The sequence below is a fragment of the Corvus hawaiiensis genome, chromosome Z (genome assembly GCF_020740725.1).
Source record: "Corvus hawaiiensis isolate bCorHaw1 chromosome Z, bCorHaw1.pri.cur, whole genome shotgun sequence".
In the NCBI taxonomy this organism is placed as follows: domain Eukaryota; kingdom Metazoa; phylum Chordata; class Aves; order Passeriformes; family Corvidae; genus Corvus; species Corvus hawaiiensis.
The window spans coordinates 9,284,498-9,300,186 of NC_063255.1; the positions used below are offsets into that span (position 1 = coordinate 9,284,498).

Sequence of the window (15,689 nt, forward strand, 5' to 3'; positions counted from 1 at the left end):
ACTCTAAACTGCAACAAGTGAAAGTCTGATAGCTCATGTTAAATTAATTTTGCTGTGCACTTCACATAAATCAACCACACACCATATATAAAAATGACCTTATGATAGTTATTCCTGCTTTTAGATCTGATGAGGATAGCTTAAAGCTCACTAAACTAAATTACCATGAAACATAGTGCACTCAACGTAATTTCATTATTTAGAATGCACTATTTTAAACATATGTATGGCATCTAAAGGAAGAACCAGCTTCCAAGGTACCACCAGGCAAAGGGAGTGGAGAGAACTATTTTCTAAACACTTCTCCCCAGATCAAACACAGAAAACAGGCTGGTGCCATGAAAGACTGCAAACAAACCCACTCTTCCTTCTAAAGTAAAAAAGCCATCTTTTAAGAGGCATAGGCAGCAGAATTGATTTTGAGAGCTCTTTCTTAAATGTAAGAGTATGTGCTACCCTTTGTTTTCCCAATCGATCATGTCTCTGGGGAAACTAAGAGGGCCAATGTGGGCCCAATTCTTTGCATGGCCCCTGATGTCCTGCACGTCTGAAGGTTTAACCCTCCACAAATCACAAATGTGCAAGAGGTGAGTGGAACCGTGACTGCATTACTTCCCGTGTGATGATGATGATGATGATGATGATGACAAAGATGACGGCAGATGCAAACACCAGAAGAAGGGGTGACACGGCACTCAAACCATCTAATGGACAGTTGCTTCCCCCACGAAGCAAAGGGGGAAATGAGAAAAGTCCTGTGCAATCAAGCTAATTTTGCAGCACAGAAGTGCACACTCTGCCTTTTTCCTGCAGGAAGTATGCAGGGAAGGAAATGGGTGACTGAACTTTTCCCATGGCCAGCAGCTGTGCATTGAGTTCCACTCAACACAACACATAAAATCTCTGTCCTGACCACAGCAAATTCTGATTTTATAACTTAAGTGTATGTGCATGCACAGCTGTTTGAATCCTCCTTAAAAAGCTGACTCCATTGCTCTTGTCTTCCAATATGTCCAATATAGTCACTAACATATATCCTAGGTACTAATGACTTCGCATAAAAAGCATAACGCACATCTGGAAAAGAATAGGAGGAGAATGAGTAAAATACAAAAAAATACTACGCACAGCAGCTTGTGAAGGTGTTGATGAAGATGGTGTTAAGATACCAATAAGCCCTGAGGTAAGAGAGAGCCTCCTGCTCTCTGCCATGGTGGACTCCTTGAAAGGCTCCATTTTGGATGATTTAGGGGCATTGGAGTAAGTCTTGCTGAGCAACTTATGATTCTTCAATCCATCCAATTCTTCCATTCTAAGGTTACTGGAGTAGGATCTGCTTAAAAGTTTGTGGGGCTTCAAGGTGCTGTTGTGCTCACATCGAGGATCCCCAGAGCACGACCTATTTAACACCTTATGGGGCTTTAAAGTGATGCACTCCTCCTGCTTGGCTGCTGCAGAGCAAGCACGACTCAGCAGTTTGTGCGATCTAATAGCCATTGTCTGTTCAGCCCTCGGGTCACTCGACAACGAGCGGCCAAAGGTTCTGTGAGATTTTGTGGCACACACATCCTCCGCCTTCACTGTGCTAGAACAAGTCCTTCTCAATAGTTTGTGAGTCTTGGAGATGCCATCCTGTTCTGACTTCAGTTTCGATTTATTTTTACCACAGCCAGGTGGAGGATAACTTGGCGACCTTAGAATAAAGAAGAGGGCAGAGTTGGAGAATAATCAAAATCCTGGGAAAATCAAGTATGATCACACATATGTAACACTTTTTAAGTGTCACTTGTCTTTATGTTTTTCACTAGTGATAAATGCAGCCCAAACTTTTAAAATATCAACAGCTGTATGTAAGACATATTCCAATACCAAAACAAACAACTTACTCCTACTTACACACAAACTCATCAATCAAAAAGACAGTTAACTACTTAAGTAGAAGTTAGAGCTCTGACCTTACAGCTTTTTGTAAAGATCTCTGTGTCTCAAAACAAACCAATTGCTGAGGAAATTATCTTTGAAATAAAATCCACATCTTATAACTTATTTTCCTTATCAAAATCTATCTTTTCTCTGGATCATGGCATGATCCCATGAAAGTTATTGTCTTTTGGACAAGGCATAACAAATTCTATGTTCAGACCGAATGGAAGATACCATGAGCAGTGAAACTTGGAGACATTAAATCAAATTTAATTCAGATAAAAAGGACATTATTTTAAAAGCATCATAATAACCTGGGCACCTTGTGAAAGACAAGTTTATACACGTCTTTCTGGTTTTAGACAAATTCTAGCTCTGTAACACCAGAAATGAGAATGTGAGAGACCTAAATTACAAATGCAGGAAGTAAAGAACAAAAGATTTTTATGAAACAACATTCACACAGTCCCATTTCTGTAAGGTTCACATTTGCCTGCCCTTGCAAGGTAAGAACATGTAACAGGTATGCTGAATCATTTTATAAGCAACACCAATCTTTAGAGTACTTTTTTTTCTCTTGTGTTTACATCAAATAGACAAGTAAAAACCCAAGGAGAGAGGCTGGCAGGTTTCCCCACCCTATTAGCAAGTGTTGACAGTGGAGGACGCACGTGGAGGCTGCTGATTCACTGTAGCAGCTGGCTCACCATCACCCTCCTGCAGACAGGAGGTAAGAATGATGTCCTGGGGACAGAGAGGGTCCCTGCATTTGGACTGAGCCATCTCTGGACTTTGGCTGCCAAATCAAGAGGAAAATGGGCTGGTTTTTTATGTCCTTTCTGAATAAAACCAAACCCTAACCTAGAGCCTGTGCTTGGCAGCAGCGTATGGCATGGTAGGGAACGGATAAGCCTTCTACTTAAAACATCATTTCTCCTCCTCTGCCTTTGAATAGACAGACAATCTTTAGTCATCTTTGACATTCTCCCCTTTTGCAATGTGAGTGATTGCTGTATTCTATCTCTTTTTCACACCCTGAATTTAGAATGGCAAAATTCCTCGAGAAGAAAGAATATTCAAAGCAGCATTCAATTGAAATTCAGTAACTGAATTGAAGGGGTGATCTGTCAACCCTCCATAAGAAGGAAAACACACTAGAGTAAATAGTCACAATCCTGAAAGAGGTAAAATCAGAGCCTGATTCTACGTATACTTACGAGTATGAGCAACTGGCAGAAATCATATTAAATGCAACTGAACTATTCATAAGCTTTTTCTTATGCTTTTTAATGCCTTTTTTCTTTGAAATTCTGTGCCTGCATTTCAGAAGTGGAAAACATTAATGTAGTAAAATACTGGAGAGGGGAGGGTGCTCAGCATCTTTAAAAATCAGTCTTTCATTAATGACCATTCCAGTTTTAAAAAACTAAATATACAAACTGCTGTAGAAAGAAGAGCCGGACAAATACAGGTTTTTGAAATACACATAACATATACTATACATACGTATTACTTGTATATATGTTATTTCTATTTTTAATCTTGCTATTCAAGTAAAGATAAAATAAAGATACAAACACAAGTTAAAATAAAACTAACTCTTTCCAGTTCTAGATCTAACATGGCTCTTTCAGAGAGCACAGCACTGAAATGATCTAGCTTCTAATAATCTTAGAAGCTGCAGCAGTACCTAGTTCACTCCTGATATCATGCAATGCAGGACTGGAAACCCATGAGGTAAGATATAAATAGAGCACTTCTCTGTGGAGAGAAGTCAAGATTTCACCTTGTGAAGATTTTGAACAGTTTATGGTGATAACAGCACATTTTCCTTGCTATTACCTGCGCAATGTAGAAAAGATGTGCAGAGGGGATTTCACCTTTTTGTCAGACACCTTCTTATTGTGCGTACAATTAGATTTCTCTTTACTGTTCTTCCACTGTTGTGTAACAAATGTCTGCATGATTCTGCAAATTAAGAAAGAAAAAAAGGTTTTCTTATCCCAGAGAGGACATACTCATTTTAATAGTACGGTCTCAGTGGTCACCATGTAGGTGCGAGGCAATGTTCTCACTCTACAGCTGAAGTTTTCTGTCACATATGTGGACTGATGATTGGGTGCCTCAGCTCCTCAAAAACCCTTTTTTTCCCACACAGAACTAATTTAACAAGGGACTCTCAAAGAGAACACAGTCTGTGTAAAGAACCACTGCAGCTGCAAAACTTATCTCCTCTCACGAAGATCTAGAGAGAAACCGAGTCAAAGGCATCAAATCCAGCTACAGGGGTCTGCCTCTCACATGACCACAGGCTACTGCATCTGTATGGCCAAGCAGAACCTTATTCTCTGGCTCTAATCTGGTAGTGGGGGTCTTAATAGTGATAAAAGTCAAATCTGAATTTGGTATGAAAAAGATGAATAACCCACTGCCACAGCCATGAGGGACCATCAGGTTCATGGGTATTCTGACTCCTGCTCAGTTGTGAACTGTGCAGCTGTGATCTTGAAAATGTCATATAAGAACCTTTACTAATTACCTGATGCAAAAATCACAGACAGTGTAAATAGCAAAACATTTTAAGCTACTATTCATTTCAGGGGAGCATTTCCTTTTTTTTTTTTTTTTCTAAGTTATATACCATAGAGATTTCAATAACTTGCTTCATTTTTAAGATTATGAAAATGTTGCACTGAATTTCTTAAAACACTAAACAGCATTTTTTTTTCCCTCAGGGGTTTCTTAATGTTGTAATACTGAGATACTAAAGCCTATATACTTAAAATTCTATAACATGTACAAAAGCATATGCAAAAAGATGACTCAGCAAAATTGTATTAAAATTAATTGCACTATGACCACAGGAAACTGCCAATTTTTTTGACTGTTCTTCCATCTTGTCCTCAAAACCTGGATGGCCTAATTACTGTGATGTATTCTAGAGGCAGTCATGAAAACATAGCCCCCTCAGGGTATGCATGAAGCTCAAAAAGACTCCTCTTTCAGAGGCTTCACCATCTAAGCAGAAATATGAAATTGAACACTCCTAGATATGGTCTTTATAACTTTAACAGCTTACTTCCTAAAAGGCAGCAAAGTGACAGAAAACCCTGGCAAGTAACACAAATCATGTTCTCATCTACAGCTGTCAAACCCAAACTTGAAAAGGCAAATATTGACTTTTATTTAAAGAAAAACAACTTCAAGATACTTTGATCAAACAACCAACCTGACAACATGAATTTTATTCTGCTTGACATGGTCCAGAAACTAAAAAGAGTGTAATATTTGCCTAAAATCAGGGGTTTGTACTTTTTTAGACTTACTTTTTCAGCTGATGTCCCAGCCCAAATCTTTCCTTAGTAGAGATCTGAAATACATCCACAGTTGGCACTAGGGAAAAAGGATATTTTGTTGATATATGAACTTACAGCAGTAATGACAAACTTGTGACCATATAAGTCTTATTTAAGGACCTTGTTCTACGTGGAGCTTGAGTACAGACAATTAAATTGAAGCAATGGCAAAAGTGGACATGTCATCTAAGCATATTAAGAAATGAATGGAACTTTCTGGAGTATCAGCCAATACAATTTACAATTTTACAATTTGAATTCTCCAAAATGCATCTCTTCCCATCCATTTTATGTACAAAAATGTGTATTTTTTTACATATATACTATGCAAGTAGCAAGCAGCATCAGGTTAAATGTATCTGGACTTTTAATCTGGCAATTCATCTCACCTAATCACTTTTTTTCCAAGTAGTCTATACACAGTAAAGTTCCTGTGGCTATGAAGAAAGCCCAGACTGAAACCAAATTCATTAATATCTGGGTTTTGTTTCTGAGGATGTTTTAATACAAGATCCAAAACTATCATCTAAGTGCCTGATATGTGAATTCCAGTGGCCAAGGATTACCCTGAAATTTCCTCAAGGCCTGTCCTAACACTAGTATACCCATATTCATCTGTCAGAAATTGAAAATCTACAGGGTATAGGATGGAAATTAGCTAGTGGCATTACGAAAATCCTTTAATAACATTTGATAGGTAGAAGTGGCAGATGGAATCCGGTACTTGTTGAGAGGCTCAGGTCCTCAAGGCACAACAACAGCCAATGCATATTACAAGCACGAACAGACTGCATACTTTGTATTGCATAAGGTGATAATGACTAAAGTAAAATAAAAAAGGAATGAAAACAAAAAAATCTGGGGTTTGCTCAAATTTTATTAGAAATGGTATTTTGATGTTATTCTAACCTCTCAGAAAGTCAGATTTTATTCAGAATAGAGAAGTTTGTACTTCAATTTTGCTTTAATAGATTAAATTTGATAATAAAATACACTATATCTAACTTGGCCATGCCACTTAACTTAGTTCAAAGCTCTGTAGTTACCCCTTCTCCAATGTTATTATTCAAATAACATCAAACATGAATTCGTCTTTTAAATACAAACTGATGATTTTTTTCAAGAGGGATGAATGATTTCATTAAGTATAGCAATATCTTTGGGCTGTCAAATTTCAGACACACTGCAGGGGGCTGATGGGATGGGGAATACTTTAAGTAACTATCATCATACCTACACCATCAATCTCATAATCTGACATCTAGACCAGAATTTTTGTCTAGACTCTACATTCAGAGGAGACACGCCAATACCTCCAGTGGCTGATTCATTCTCTCTAAGACAGGTTTCTAGGGCACTAGGGACAAACTGCCCACACAGGCAGTAGTGAGACAAGCTATTAACCAGAAGAACTGTCTAAAATCAGTATATTACACAGCTACAGGGTGGTACTCATATCCCCTGATGTGCTTTGGAGTGTACTGTGTTTCTGTTTCTCAGTCAATAGAACGCAGTATAGGAGAAAAAGATACAGTGTAAAATTCTGGCCCAGTGGTCTCAAGAAAACATATCTGAGGCAGGAGAGGAATTAACAGAATTAATGCAAAAGATGGTGGATCTCGCTGTGCTTTGTTAGTGAGTAAAGAGACATGGCTGCAACAGCAGCTGAGCTCATAAAACCAACGTCAGCAAAGCTCCTGGCTGTGGCCCTGATCCTGCCTTTCTCAGAACTCAGGCACTCCCACAAGCAGTCAGCTGCAGCACTGGGAACTATGTTTCCCACCTTAACCTTGTCAGCGGTGCAGAATACATATTCTTGTTACTTCTCATTTCTCACTGCACACTGCTCTTCACACTTCACCTTCTCTTATTTGCTGCACTCTTTTATTTTTTAAATTACATTTTGATAGAAATGTTCTGAATACTAACGCTGCTTCCTGCTATGGCAAATACGTATTTTAAGATCTGAATATTTACAAAAATGAGTCAAGTAATAAACCACAGACAAAAAGACCGAAGTCAAGGGGAAAAAAAGATCAGTATAATGGAATGCTTATTTGAATGAACAGAATATAGCTTACAGTTAGAATCGTCAGACAACATATCCTATAGAAATAGCTCATTGGGACAGATGACTGGAAATATCTATTCATTTTCCAGAGGCAGAATTCTCCCACAGATAAAAGCCTGAACTGACAGCCTGTACTGCAGGTCTCCAAGGCTGGGCAACTTATTATCCAAACAGAGTCTGACTTGCATTGTAAAAATATATCTGATTGGCTCTCGCATACGAATGCTTCCAAATCTTCAAAATCAGTTGATTCTTCATGAGGTTGACCATTTTTCTCTTATGAGGAAACTTTACTCACTTAAAAACTCTTCCAAATCTAAAGATTTCCAGAATTCACATACTCCTGGAGAAACCAGAAACTGAATGGGTAATTACCATGGCCTGATTCTTCAAAGCTGCATGAAAAAGGGCATATTAATGTGCTGCACAGGTCTGTGTATGTCTTCATTATCAGTCGTATCTCATCTGTGCAGATGATGTTTGATTTCCAAAATGAGGAAATCACATATTAGAAACTCTAGATCTTTACTCCCTAACCCTGGTTCCCAGGTGAAGCAGTTGCATTTCAAAGGACATCACACAAACAAGTTCCAAAAATCAACCTATGGAAGTTTAAATAAGATGTCTGCGTCACCAGGAAGAGCCTAGCCATGCATATACATGTAAGCTTAATTTCAAATCAATAGGACTCCTCTCAGCAGTAGAACTGAGCACATGCAGGGTCAAAGATTTGGTAGTGAATGAGTATCCCATGGCTCAGTCTGGACACCACACAAGGCACAAGAAGAATACACAGTTGACCAACCTGGACCATTTAGGTACTGTGTGAGTGAACAGTGCAGTCGCACTATTATTGGCTCTGTGCGAATTACATCCCAAGCCACAGCAATCTCCTCCTAGTTTAAGACAAAAAAAAAAACAATAGACATCATTAGCTACCATGAGGAACTGCTGATTTTCATCAGTCTGCCTTGGGGTTGCTATAAACACCATCCATCCATCTACCCAGTTGTTTAGTATCTACCCCAACATTACACTTAGCTCAAATTAGTGCACGTCAGTGCCCCTGAAGAGCAGTGTCAGACTGCTTCCAGGTCTTGAGTGAGCTCATTTAAACCAAGCAGAGGTTTATACACAACACTGCATGTACAGTACAGGCAGACATATTCCCATCCACCAACAGGTACTGCTTCAAAGCTGAGAAGCAAAGGAACAAAAAAGACAGAATAGAAACTAGCCCCATAACTAAGGGCAAAGGAAACTTTTGCTCCTTAAAACCGGTCTAAATAATTCAAGCTATGATGAGATTTTCTTAAAATTTTGGTCAGGCTCAGTGACTGTCTTATGTGCTGTGCTGCCCTGAAAAGAAGACGTATCTGTGCAGAAGCTAATGATGCCCTTAAAAGTTCTCATTTTTGTTCTTTATATCAAGGTCGGGAGATTACTGCGCAGATGAGGTGAGGAAGTGTGAAGCTAATGACAGCACAACAGCTACAGAAACCATGCTGCCAGTCAGCAAACAGCACCACTGTCCCGTGTCTCCTCTGCCAGTCAAGCCTCTCTCTAATCAGTGTACAGGAGCACTGCAGCCAAAGTCGTCATCCCTTCAGGGCTGTGAAGTGCTTTCACCTGACTCATGTCTAGGGTAACATTTAAAAATAAAAAAAGGTATTTCATTTATGTTTATTAAAACATTTACTATTCACAAAACATGTTTGGAAGGAAAAACACATGAGGCAAATAGAAGCCTAACACAGCATTTTAAGAATGTGATCATAAAAGGAAAGGAAACCTTTCCACTCTGTATCAATCAATAATGTGACACCCACTTGTGAAGATCAAGTCTCCAAAAAAGGAATGTATCAGTGGTTGTCTAGAGAGTCTGATGTGTAGCAAAATTAAATGGGTATTAATGTCCATTATATAATTCTGTGATTAGATTACTTACATCAAGAAAGCTAACATCAATATGTAGATCAATATCTACATCATCAATGGCTCCATATTCCCTGAAAGGAAAGAATTATAGTACATTAGAGCTCTTTAAGATACTACTCAATCCACGAGTACTTAGAACATGGAAGATTTTATAAAGGATAATCTTATCTGTAAAATCAGAATAGTTACAAAATACACATTTACATAGATTGGATCAATATTCCCAGTGGGTGACCGACTGTCTGCTGCACTTAGAAGTTTTTTTCAGAGGATCTTGCTTAAGCAGGCTAAATCTTTTCTACTAATTCCCCCAAATCTCTCCATTGCTGCTATGCATTTCTGTCTCGTGTATTGTACATTTAAACAAAGAAAAATTAATAGTCACATGCTGCTCCCATTTATGACACAAGAAAACCCTTGTTAATTCTCAAAAGTATTTCAGGTTAACAGCCAGCAACATAAGAATAGGCTTCAGGTAAACCATTGAAGACAAATACAACATAGCCTAGAGGATGGCATGTTATACCCTGGGGATTGCTTCATACATTCAAGCATTGGTTTGTTAAAAATAAAGACTGCCCTGTAATGTGCTCAAGGCAATAGTTATCTTTTTCATCTGTTGCATGTAATATTGCAAGATTTGGATTTAACAGGTATTTCATTACCATCTGAAATCTTACATTTAAACTGGGACTTTTCTGCCTCTTATTTTCTGACTCACTCTGACTGCCCTCCCCCCAACGTACTTGAAGACTTATGAAAAAACAGACACAGCTAAACAAAAAACTGTTTTCATTTAAATTACCTAAGTGGGCCATACTGTAAAAGTACTATCTCTCAATTTTTCACAGATTAGTTTCCAGTCACTAGGGTGTTTTTAACTTTAAACTGCATTTTTATGCTTGTTCTCAGAGTGACTTCCATGCTTTTCTATTAAACTTGACCAAGTGCACAGAAGCAATTGTGCATCAGTCGATAAGGCAATTCTGAAATACTAAAATGTAACTGTCTCCTACCAAAGTCACCTCTCAGCTGAGGTAGGGCTTAGTTTGCACTGGAAATTGCTTGAGCTCTTGAGAAGTTTGGCCGAGGGAACCCCTTCCACCAAAACTCAGTAACCCAACTGCTCTCTCTGGTCAGGGCAAACCCAAGTTCTCCCTCTATACAAGTCTGTCCACACATGGCACACACAGGGCAGGTGAATGGCAGGACAGGGCTGTATCACAGGAGACTTCCCAGCCACCTTTAGAGCTGCTCCAAGTGTCACCTCACCCAGAGCTGTACAGGCACTCGCTGACCCCTACAGCTCACTGAAAACCTGGCTTTGAAACAGGCAAGCTCTCCACACTGAATGGCTTAGTCACTACCCTACACAACAGTGGCATCAGGTTTTTTTGTTCACTTTCCGGAAGATCCAAACCTTGTTACACTATCTTAAGTAATTTTTATGAATGCAGGCTGGTGTTACTCACATAACTGAGATTCAAAAGGTTGTAAACAAGAAAAATTTTATAAATTAAACAGAGAAATGCTTAAACTAATGGAATAGAAAAGTAAGTGTAAGAAAGAATAAGATAAAAATTAGTTTTAACTGTGATATTTCCATACTTGCAGAAATCCCTTTGCCCCTGCCCCACTACAATCCTAGAAGATGAATTTTAGACATATGATGCTAACTCTAGTTTTAACTTCCCAAGCTGAGAGTGAGGAGGAAATAATGTTTTATTCCAACACCTGCAGCTTATGATCTGCTGTCTACAATGGCTTTATCAACACATTTTGGTTTTGAAGCTCCCAGAGGTCCTCTGTCCATAAATGAATATGCAATGTAAAGAGATACAAAAGAGTTTGGATCAGTTGGATGAATCACTTTCTCAGGGCTTTTGTGGCCAGATATTTAAGGGCAGTGGTGAAAAGCATGCAGGTACAGGAACTTCACTTTTACAAGTAAAACTGACTCTGTGACAGCAAGAGGTTACTGAAAGGAGGGTCAGCTCTCTAGGAAATATGCCTCTTAGCGGATCTCCTTGTCAGACAAACTTCTCTCTCCTTAGAGAAGTGGAGCCGCACAAGAGGGATGAAAATGAATGCTTAAAGCTGTGGGGTGTATTTCCAAGAATTTTTAAATATTTTCAGCTGCAATAGAGTGGATGAAACATTTAAGTTTTACACATGCCAAAAGCAGCCACAGGTGCCAGTTTCTACTGTAGTGAGCTCAAGGGGATCACAGTGTTTCCAGTGAAACAGCTGATTCAATAAATTACATGCATTTAAGTTTTCGAAAGGTTACACATAATGTTTCCATTTTAGGAGCTTAAAGGAACCTCAATTTCATAGTTATCAGTTTGGCAACTGAAGACTTATCTCATTCATTTCCTAAACCTACATACAACTATCCAGATTTCAATTCCCCAGGTTCTTGCAGTGCTATAAATTTCCATTTAATTTGAGAAAGTATAAGTACACCATAGCTGTAGGCATGCTCTCTCTGCTTCTTACCTGGTTTGTATGACAACTTTGATATTTTCCTTGCAATACATCTGACAGGTCTGTTACATCTTACCTACCTGTTATTTTTATGAATTTATTAAGATTACATAGATGGAAAATGAAGTTATAAAATATTTGAGGAATATTAAAGTATATATACTACACAGACATGCACTATTGGCAGTATCATGCATGTTGATATATGCCCAACAGAATTTGTGTGTAATTATTCTTAGCAATTCACATCTGACCAAGGTTCCACTACTTCCATGTGTAGGACACTTTAGATTCCCACAATTAGAAAATTTCCCTAATCTCTAATCAAACCCTAGCTTCTTACATCTCTCTCATGATGACAATACAGAATATTTGATCACTCCTACCTACAAACAGCTTTTTTGAAGAAGAAAAACTGTTATTGTGTCTTCTCCCTCTCTTTTTCTCCTAGACTAGACAAATCCAATTCCTTCAGTCATTCCCTAGGGAAGATATTTATTAAATCTCTTATCATTCCTCTTGTTCACCTCCAGGGCAAAATACAGAATATGACACAAAAGGAGTTTAACAAGGGTTTAGAGAAATGTTGAACTGTAATTTACAACAAAACACAACTGCCTGACTACAACTGCAGAAGACAATGATGTTTTAGAACAGGGCTGTTCTCAGTACAGCTACTTGTACCCATGCTGAACAACAAAGTAACCCCAAAACCTCAGCATTGATGCTGGCTTGCAGTGCTCTCTCCTTTTGTCACACAACATGCAGAAATCACCAGGAACGAGTTGTGCTTTGGCAGTCAGGGAAGATGCATATGGAACTCAAACTCCAAAACATTAAAGGTTCCACAATACAGAAAGGCCAGTGTCATACCTGAGAGATACTGCATTAGGTCCATAGATCTCTCTCACTGCTGTTAAATCAGCCTCCAGCTGTGGGTGCTTGTGAAGTTCTCCATCATAGCTAACCTGTCAGGGAAAGAAGAATATCTTGGGAGCTCTGTATTTCACTTCTGGCACTTGATTTAGACTCTTGAAAGTTCTCCCTGTGAAGTATGTTGCATTCAGATTCCTTAATGCCACACTCAGAAAGGACAGAAGATTTTCAAAGCAGGCACCTCTGCCTTGAAGGGTTTTGAGGGTTCTCTTCCTGTTTGTGGGAAGAGAAGCTGCAAAGGACTCATTCATCTGTCCTATTTTGTCCCAGGGTTTGTTTCTGGGATACTTGTGTATTTTAAGAATGTTAAGCAGGATAAGAACCAGATCTCCCCAGTCTTGTCATCCTAGACCAACCACTACAGGATAAAGGTTTGCTCACTCTTGGTTGTTGTCACACTTTCATATATATACTAGACACAGAATGGCTTGAGCACAAAAGCAACATGAAACTATTCTCTATACCCAGCACCCCAGCATCTAAATTACATTTTCAGCTTACTCACTGGCTGCATTCTACACACCAGTGCCATAACAGGAGACTAAAAAAAAAATAATTAAAAGAACACTTTCCCATGTTCAGTATTTTACCAGAAAAGGTATAAAGCAGCATCTACCTAGACACCAACCCCTTTTCTTTTTCAAACTCTACATGAAAAGTGGAAAAAGTTATTTTTGTGCTTACACTAAAAAGCAAAACTTGTGAGCTGGTATGGTTGGATGGTATGAAGTCAAAATAATTATTATCCTCCTCTCTTCTATAAGGTCCAAAATACCTCTTTGGGAATGTAACAATCTATTCATCATCTGTCTATTATTACCTTCTTCTCAAGCAAAATTATCCTGATTGTGTGAACCTAAATCTATGTCTTTACAACAATTAGAATGACAGTAATTCCACAGAAGTCAATGAACTCCCTAGATTTGGACAGATTCAGAAACGAGCGTAGGATTTGGTCTGTACCTTTGAAAATATCAAGAGCAAAGCAATAGCATGTAATTTATCCCTTTAGACCCACACATATATATCCTTATACAGGAATCCTGCAGAGAATTCTTGTTCTTGCAGAGTCACATCCAACTGCAGTACTGTTTCTTCCATTTGTACACCCAAATCTGTAGGAAACCAGTGCTGTGACACTTTCAGCTCTGATACTTAGAGATGCGCTTTTCAATTTAATTAAATTTCAATAGTATTAAAATAATAATCAGATGATCACCTTTTGACATTTGAAAATTATAAGAGAGTTAATTTGATTAGACTTAGAATTCTTTAAGTATAAGGGACAGAATTCATCAGCATGGCATAGGCATGTATTTTTCAGAGATACCAATGATATTCATGACCAGAAGGTCATAAAACAAGTAGCCTTCCTTTGTTTGGGCAGGCATGTCAGAACAATTTTCCAAGTAGAAGAGCATGGGAAGAAAATCGTTATTGTAATTTTTTTTCACTTTAGGTAGGGGGAAATCAATCCTTTTTACATGCTCATTACTCAAAGATGAATTCTTTAAAGATGCGTAAATAATTGCTGTCCTGCTTCCAAAGAGAGCACAGCAATCATTTCACAAATTGTAGCTGTGGTGCACTTGCCACCTTTGTTGGTCCTAAACCAGATTTTTAAATCAGTCTTATGTTTCAATAATAGTAAAATATAAAAGGAACATTATGCAGAACACTACACTGCTCAACATAATGCTTTTTCTAATTTTCTCATGGTAAGAGGCAATGAACTCAAAAAGGAAACAAAGCAGTGCTCTGGCAGATTTTAAGACCACAGTATGGTACTTCCCACCCACCCCTGAATTAGTGCCACAGACATATTGATGTACGCAGAGGAGGCTGTCAGAGTTTTGTATTTCTGCATTTTCAAGTATGTCCTGTAGCTGAAGCACAAGAGACATGCAGAGAGAGAGCCAAATGCAGTAGCATTTCTGTTTTCATCTCCTGTTCTTATTTGCAAATGCAGAAGATAGAGATTCAAAGCAAGAACTAACAGAGTTGCAGAAGAAGTGAATATAAAAGCTAAAAAATCTGATAACTTTGCTGTGACTCAAAGGTCTGTGTTTAGAAAGTCTCCATTTTTAATCTGAGACCTTATTCAGATTATTTGACAAAAGGTTGCTTTTTAAAAGGAGATTAAGTGATTTAAAACCTAAATCCCATTGAAAATCAATAGGTCTTAGGCTATTGAACCACTTAGCTACTTTAAAGTATTTATCCATTTAATCCTTAGGGAGGATTACAAGCAGGTGCCTAGGAAGTAGACACATTTAATTTATGAGGAAAAGGTTGCATCTTCTTTTCACTGCCCATCAAACACCATTTCCCATCTTCCACAATCCTTGTTTCATCATCAGTGACCCTCTTGTCTTTTCCAGCTGTAACCACTCAGAAATGCTAAGAATTATTCCTGACCTCCATCCTTCCCAACTGCATTGCACACAATTACACTGGCATCTCTTCCCTCTAATTGTTAAAGCCAGTATTTCTGCTCCCTTTCCCTGTGGGCATAGCACAAGCTTGTCTCAAGTGAAGGAGCCTGCCTTGCCTGTTCCCCACATACATGATCGAATCTTTTGTCTCCCCAATGCACTTGGTGCTCACTTAACTTCTACAAACACTCTCCTTGAAAAAGGATTCTTCTTTTCTGTCTTGCAAGGGACTTTGCCCATTACCTGATTTCCTATTTATTTTCTGAGTCCTCAGTATTATTTTTTAACTGTACATGTCTTCTTTAGACTTTTGTCTTTCTGACCATGAAATTTTAGATTAAACACGACATTTTTTCCTCTTTTAAAATACACTTTCTGTGATGTCCCTTTTTTTTTTTCCTTATTCTCCTATTTTGCTTTTTGGATATTTTATATTCAAGACATTAATAATCAACTGATATTTTATTTTTATTGCAGACACGATTTTTTTTTTTTTGCCAGTTACTATTCCTCCAGTTAAATGTATTACTTTATAGAGAAGAT

General features: G+C 38.3%; 1 protein-coding gene across 2 annotated transcripts in view; it reads right to left on the reverse strand.

The window, feature by feature from the left end:
- PARP8 (poly(ADP-ribose) polymerase family member 8) overlaps positions 1 to 15,689 on the reverse strand; it is a 134,570-nt gene that overhangs the window by 42,097 nt on the left and 76,784 nt on the right. The window contains exons 7-13 of one of the 2 annotated variants that reach the window (XM_048291387.1): positions 12,649 to 12,743; positions 9,299 to 9,359; positions 8,156 to 8,246; positions 5,250 to 5,316; positions 3,766 to 3,891; positions 3,141 to 3,239; positions 1,129 to 1,693 (exon numbers count right to left, since the gene is read on the reverse strand). In XM_048291387.1, the coding sequence (XP_048147344.1) occupies positions 1,129 to 1,693; positions 3,141 to 3,239; positions 3,766 to 3,891; positions 5,250 to 5,316; positions 8,156 to 8,246; positions 9,299 to 9,359; positions 12,649 to 12,743 (1,104 nt within the window). The remainder of the gene's footprint in view (positions 1 to 1,128; positions 1,694 to 3,140; positions 3,240 to 3,765; positions 3,892 to 5,249; positions 5,317 to 8,155; positions 8,247 to 9,298; positions 9,360 to 12,648; positions 12,744 to 15,689) is intronic. The other variant, XM_048291388.1, reaches the window with a different exon arrangement.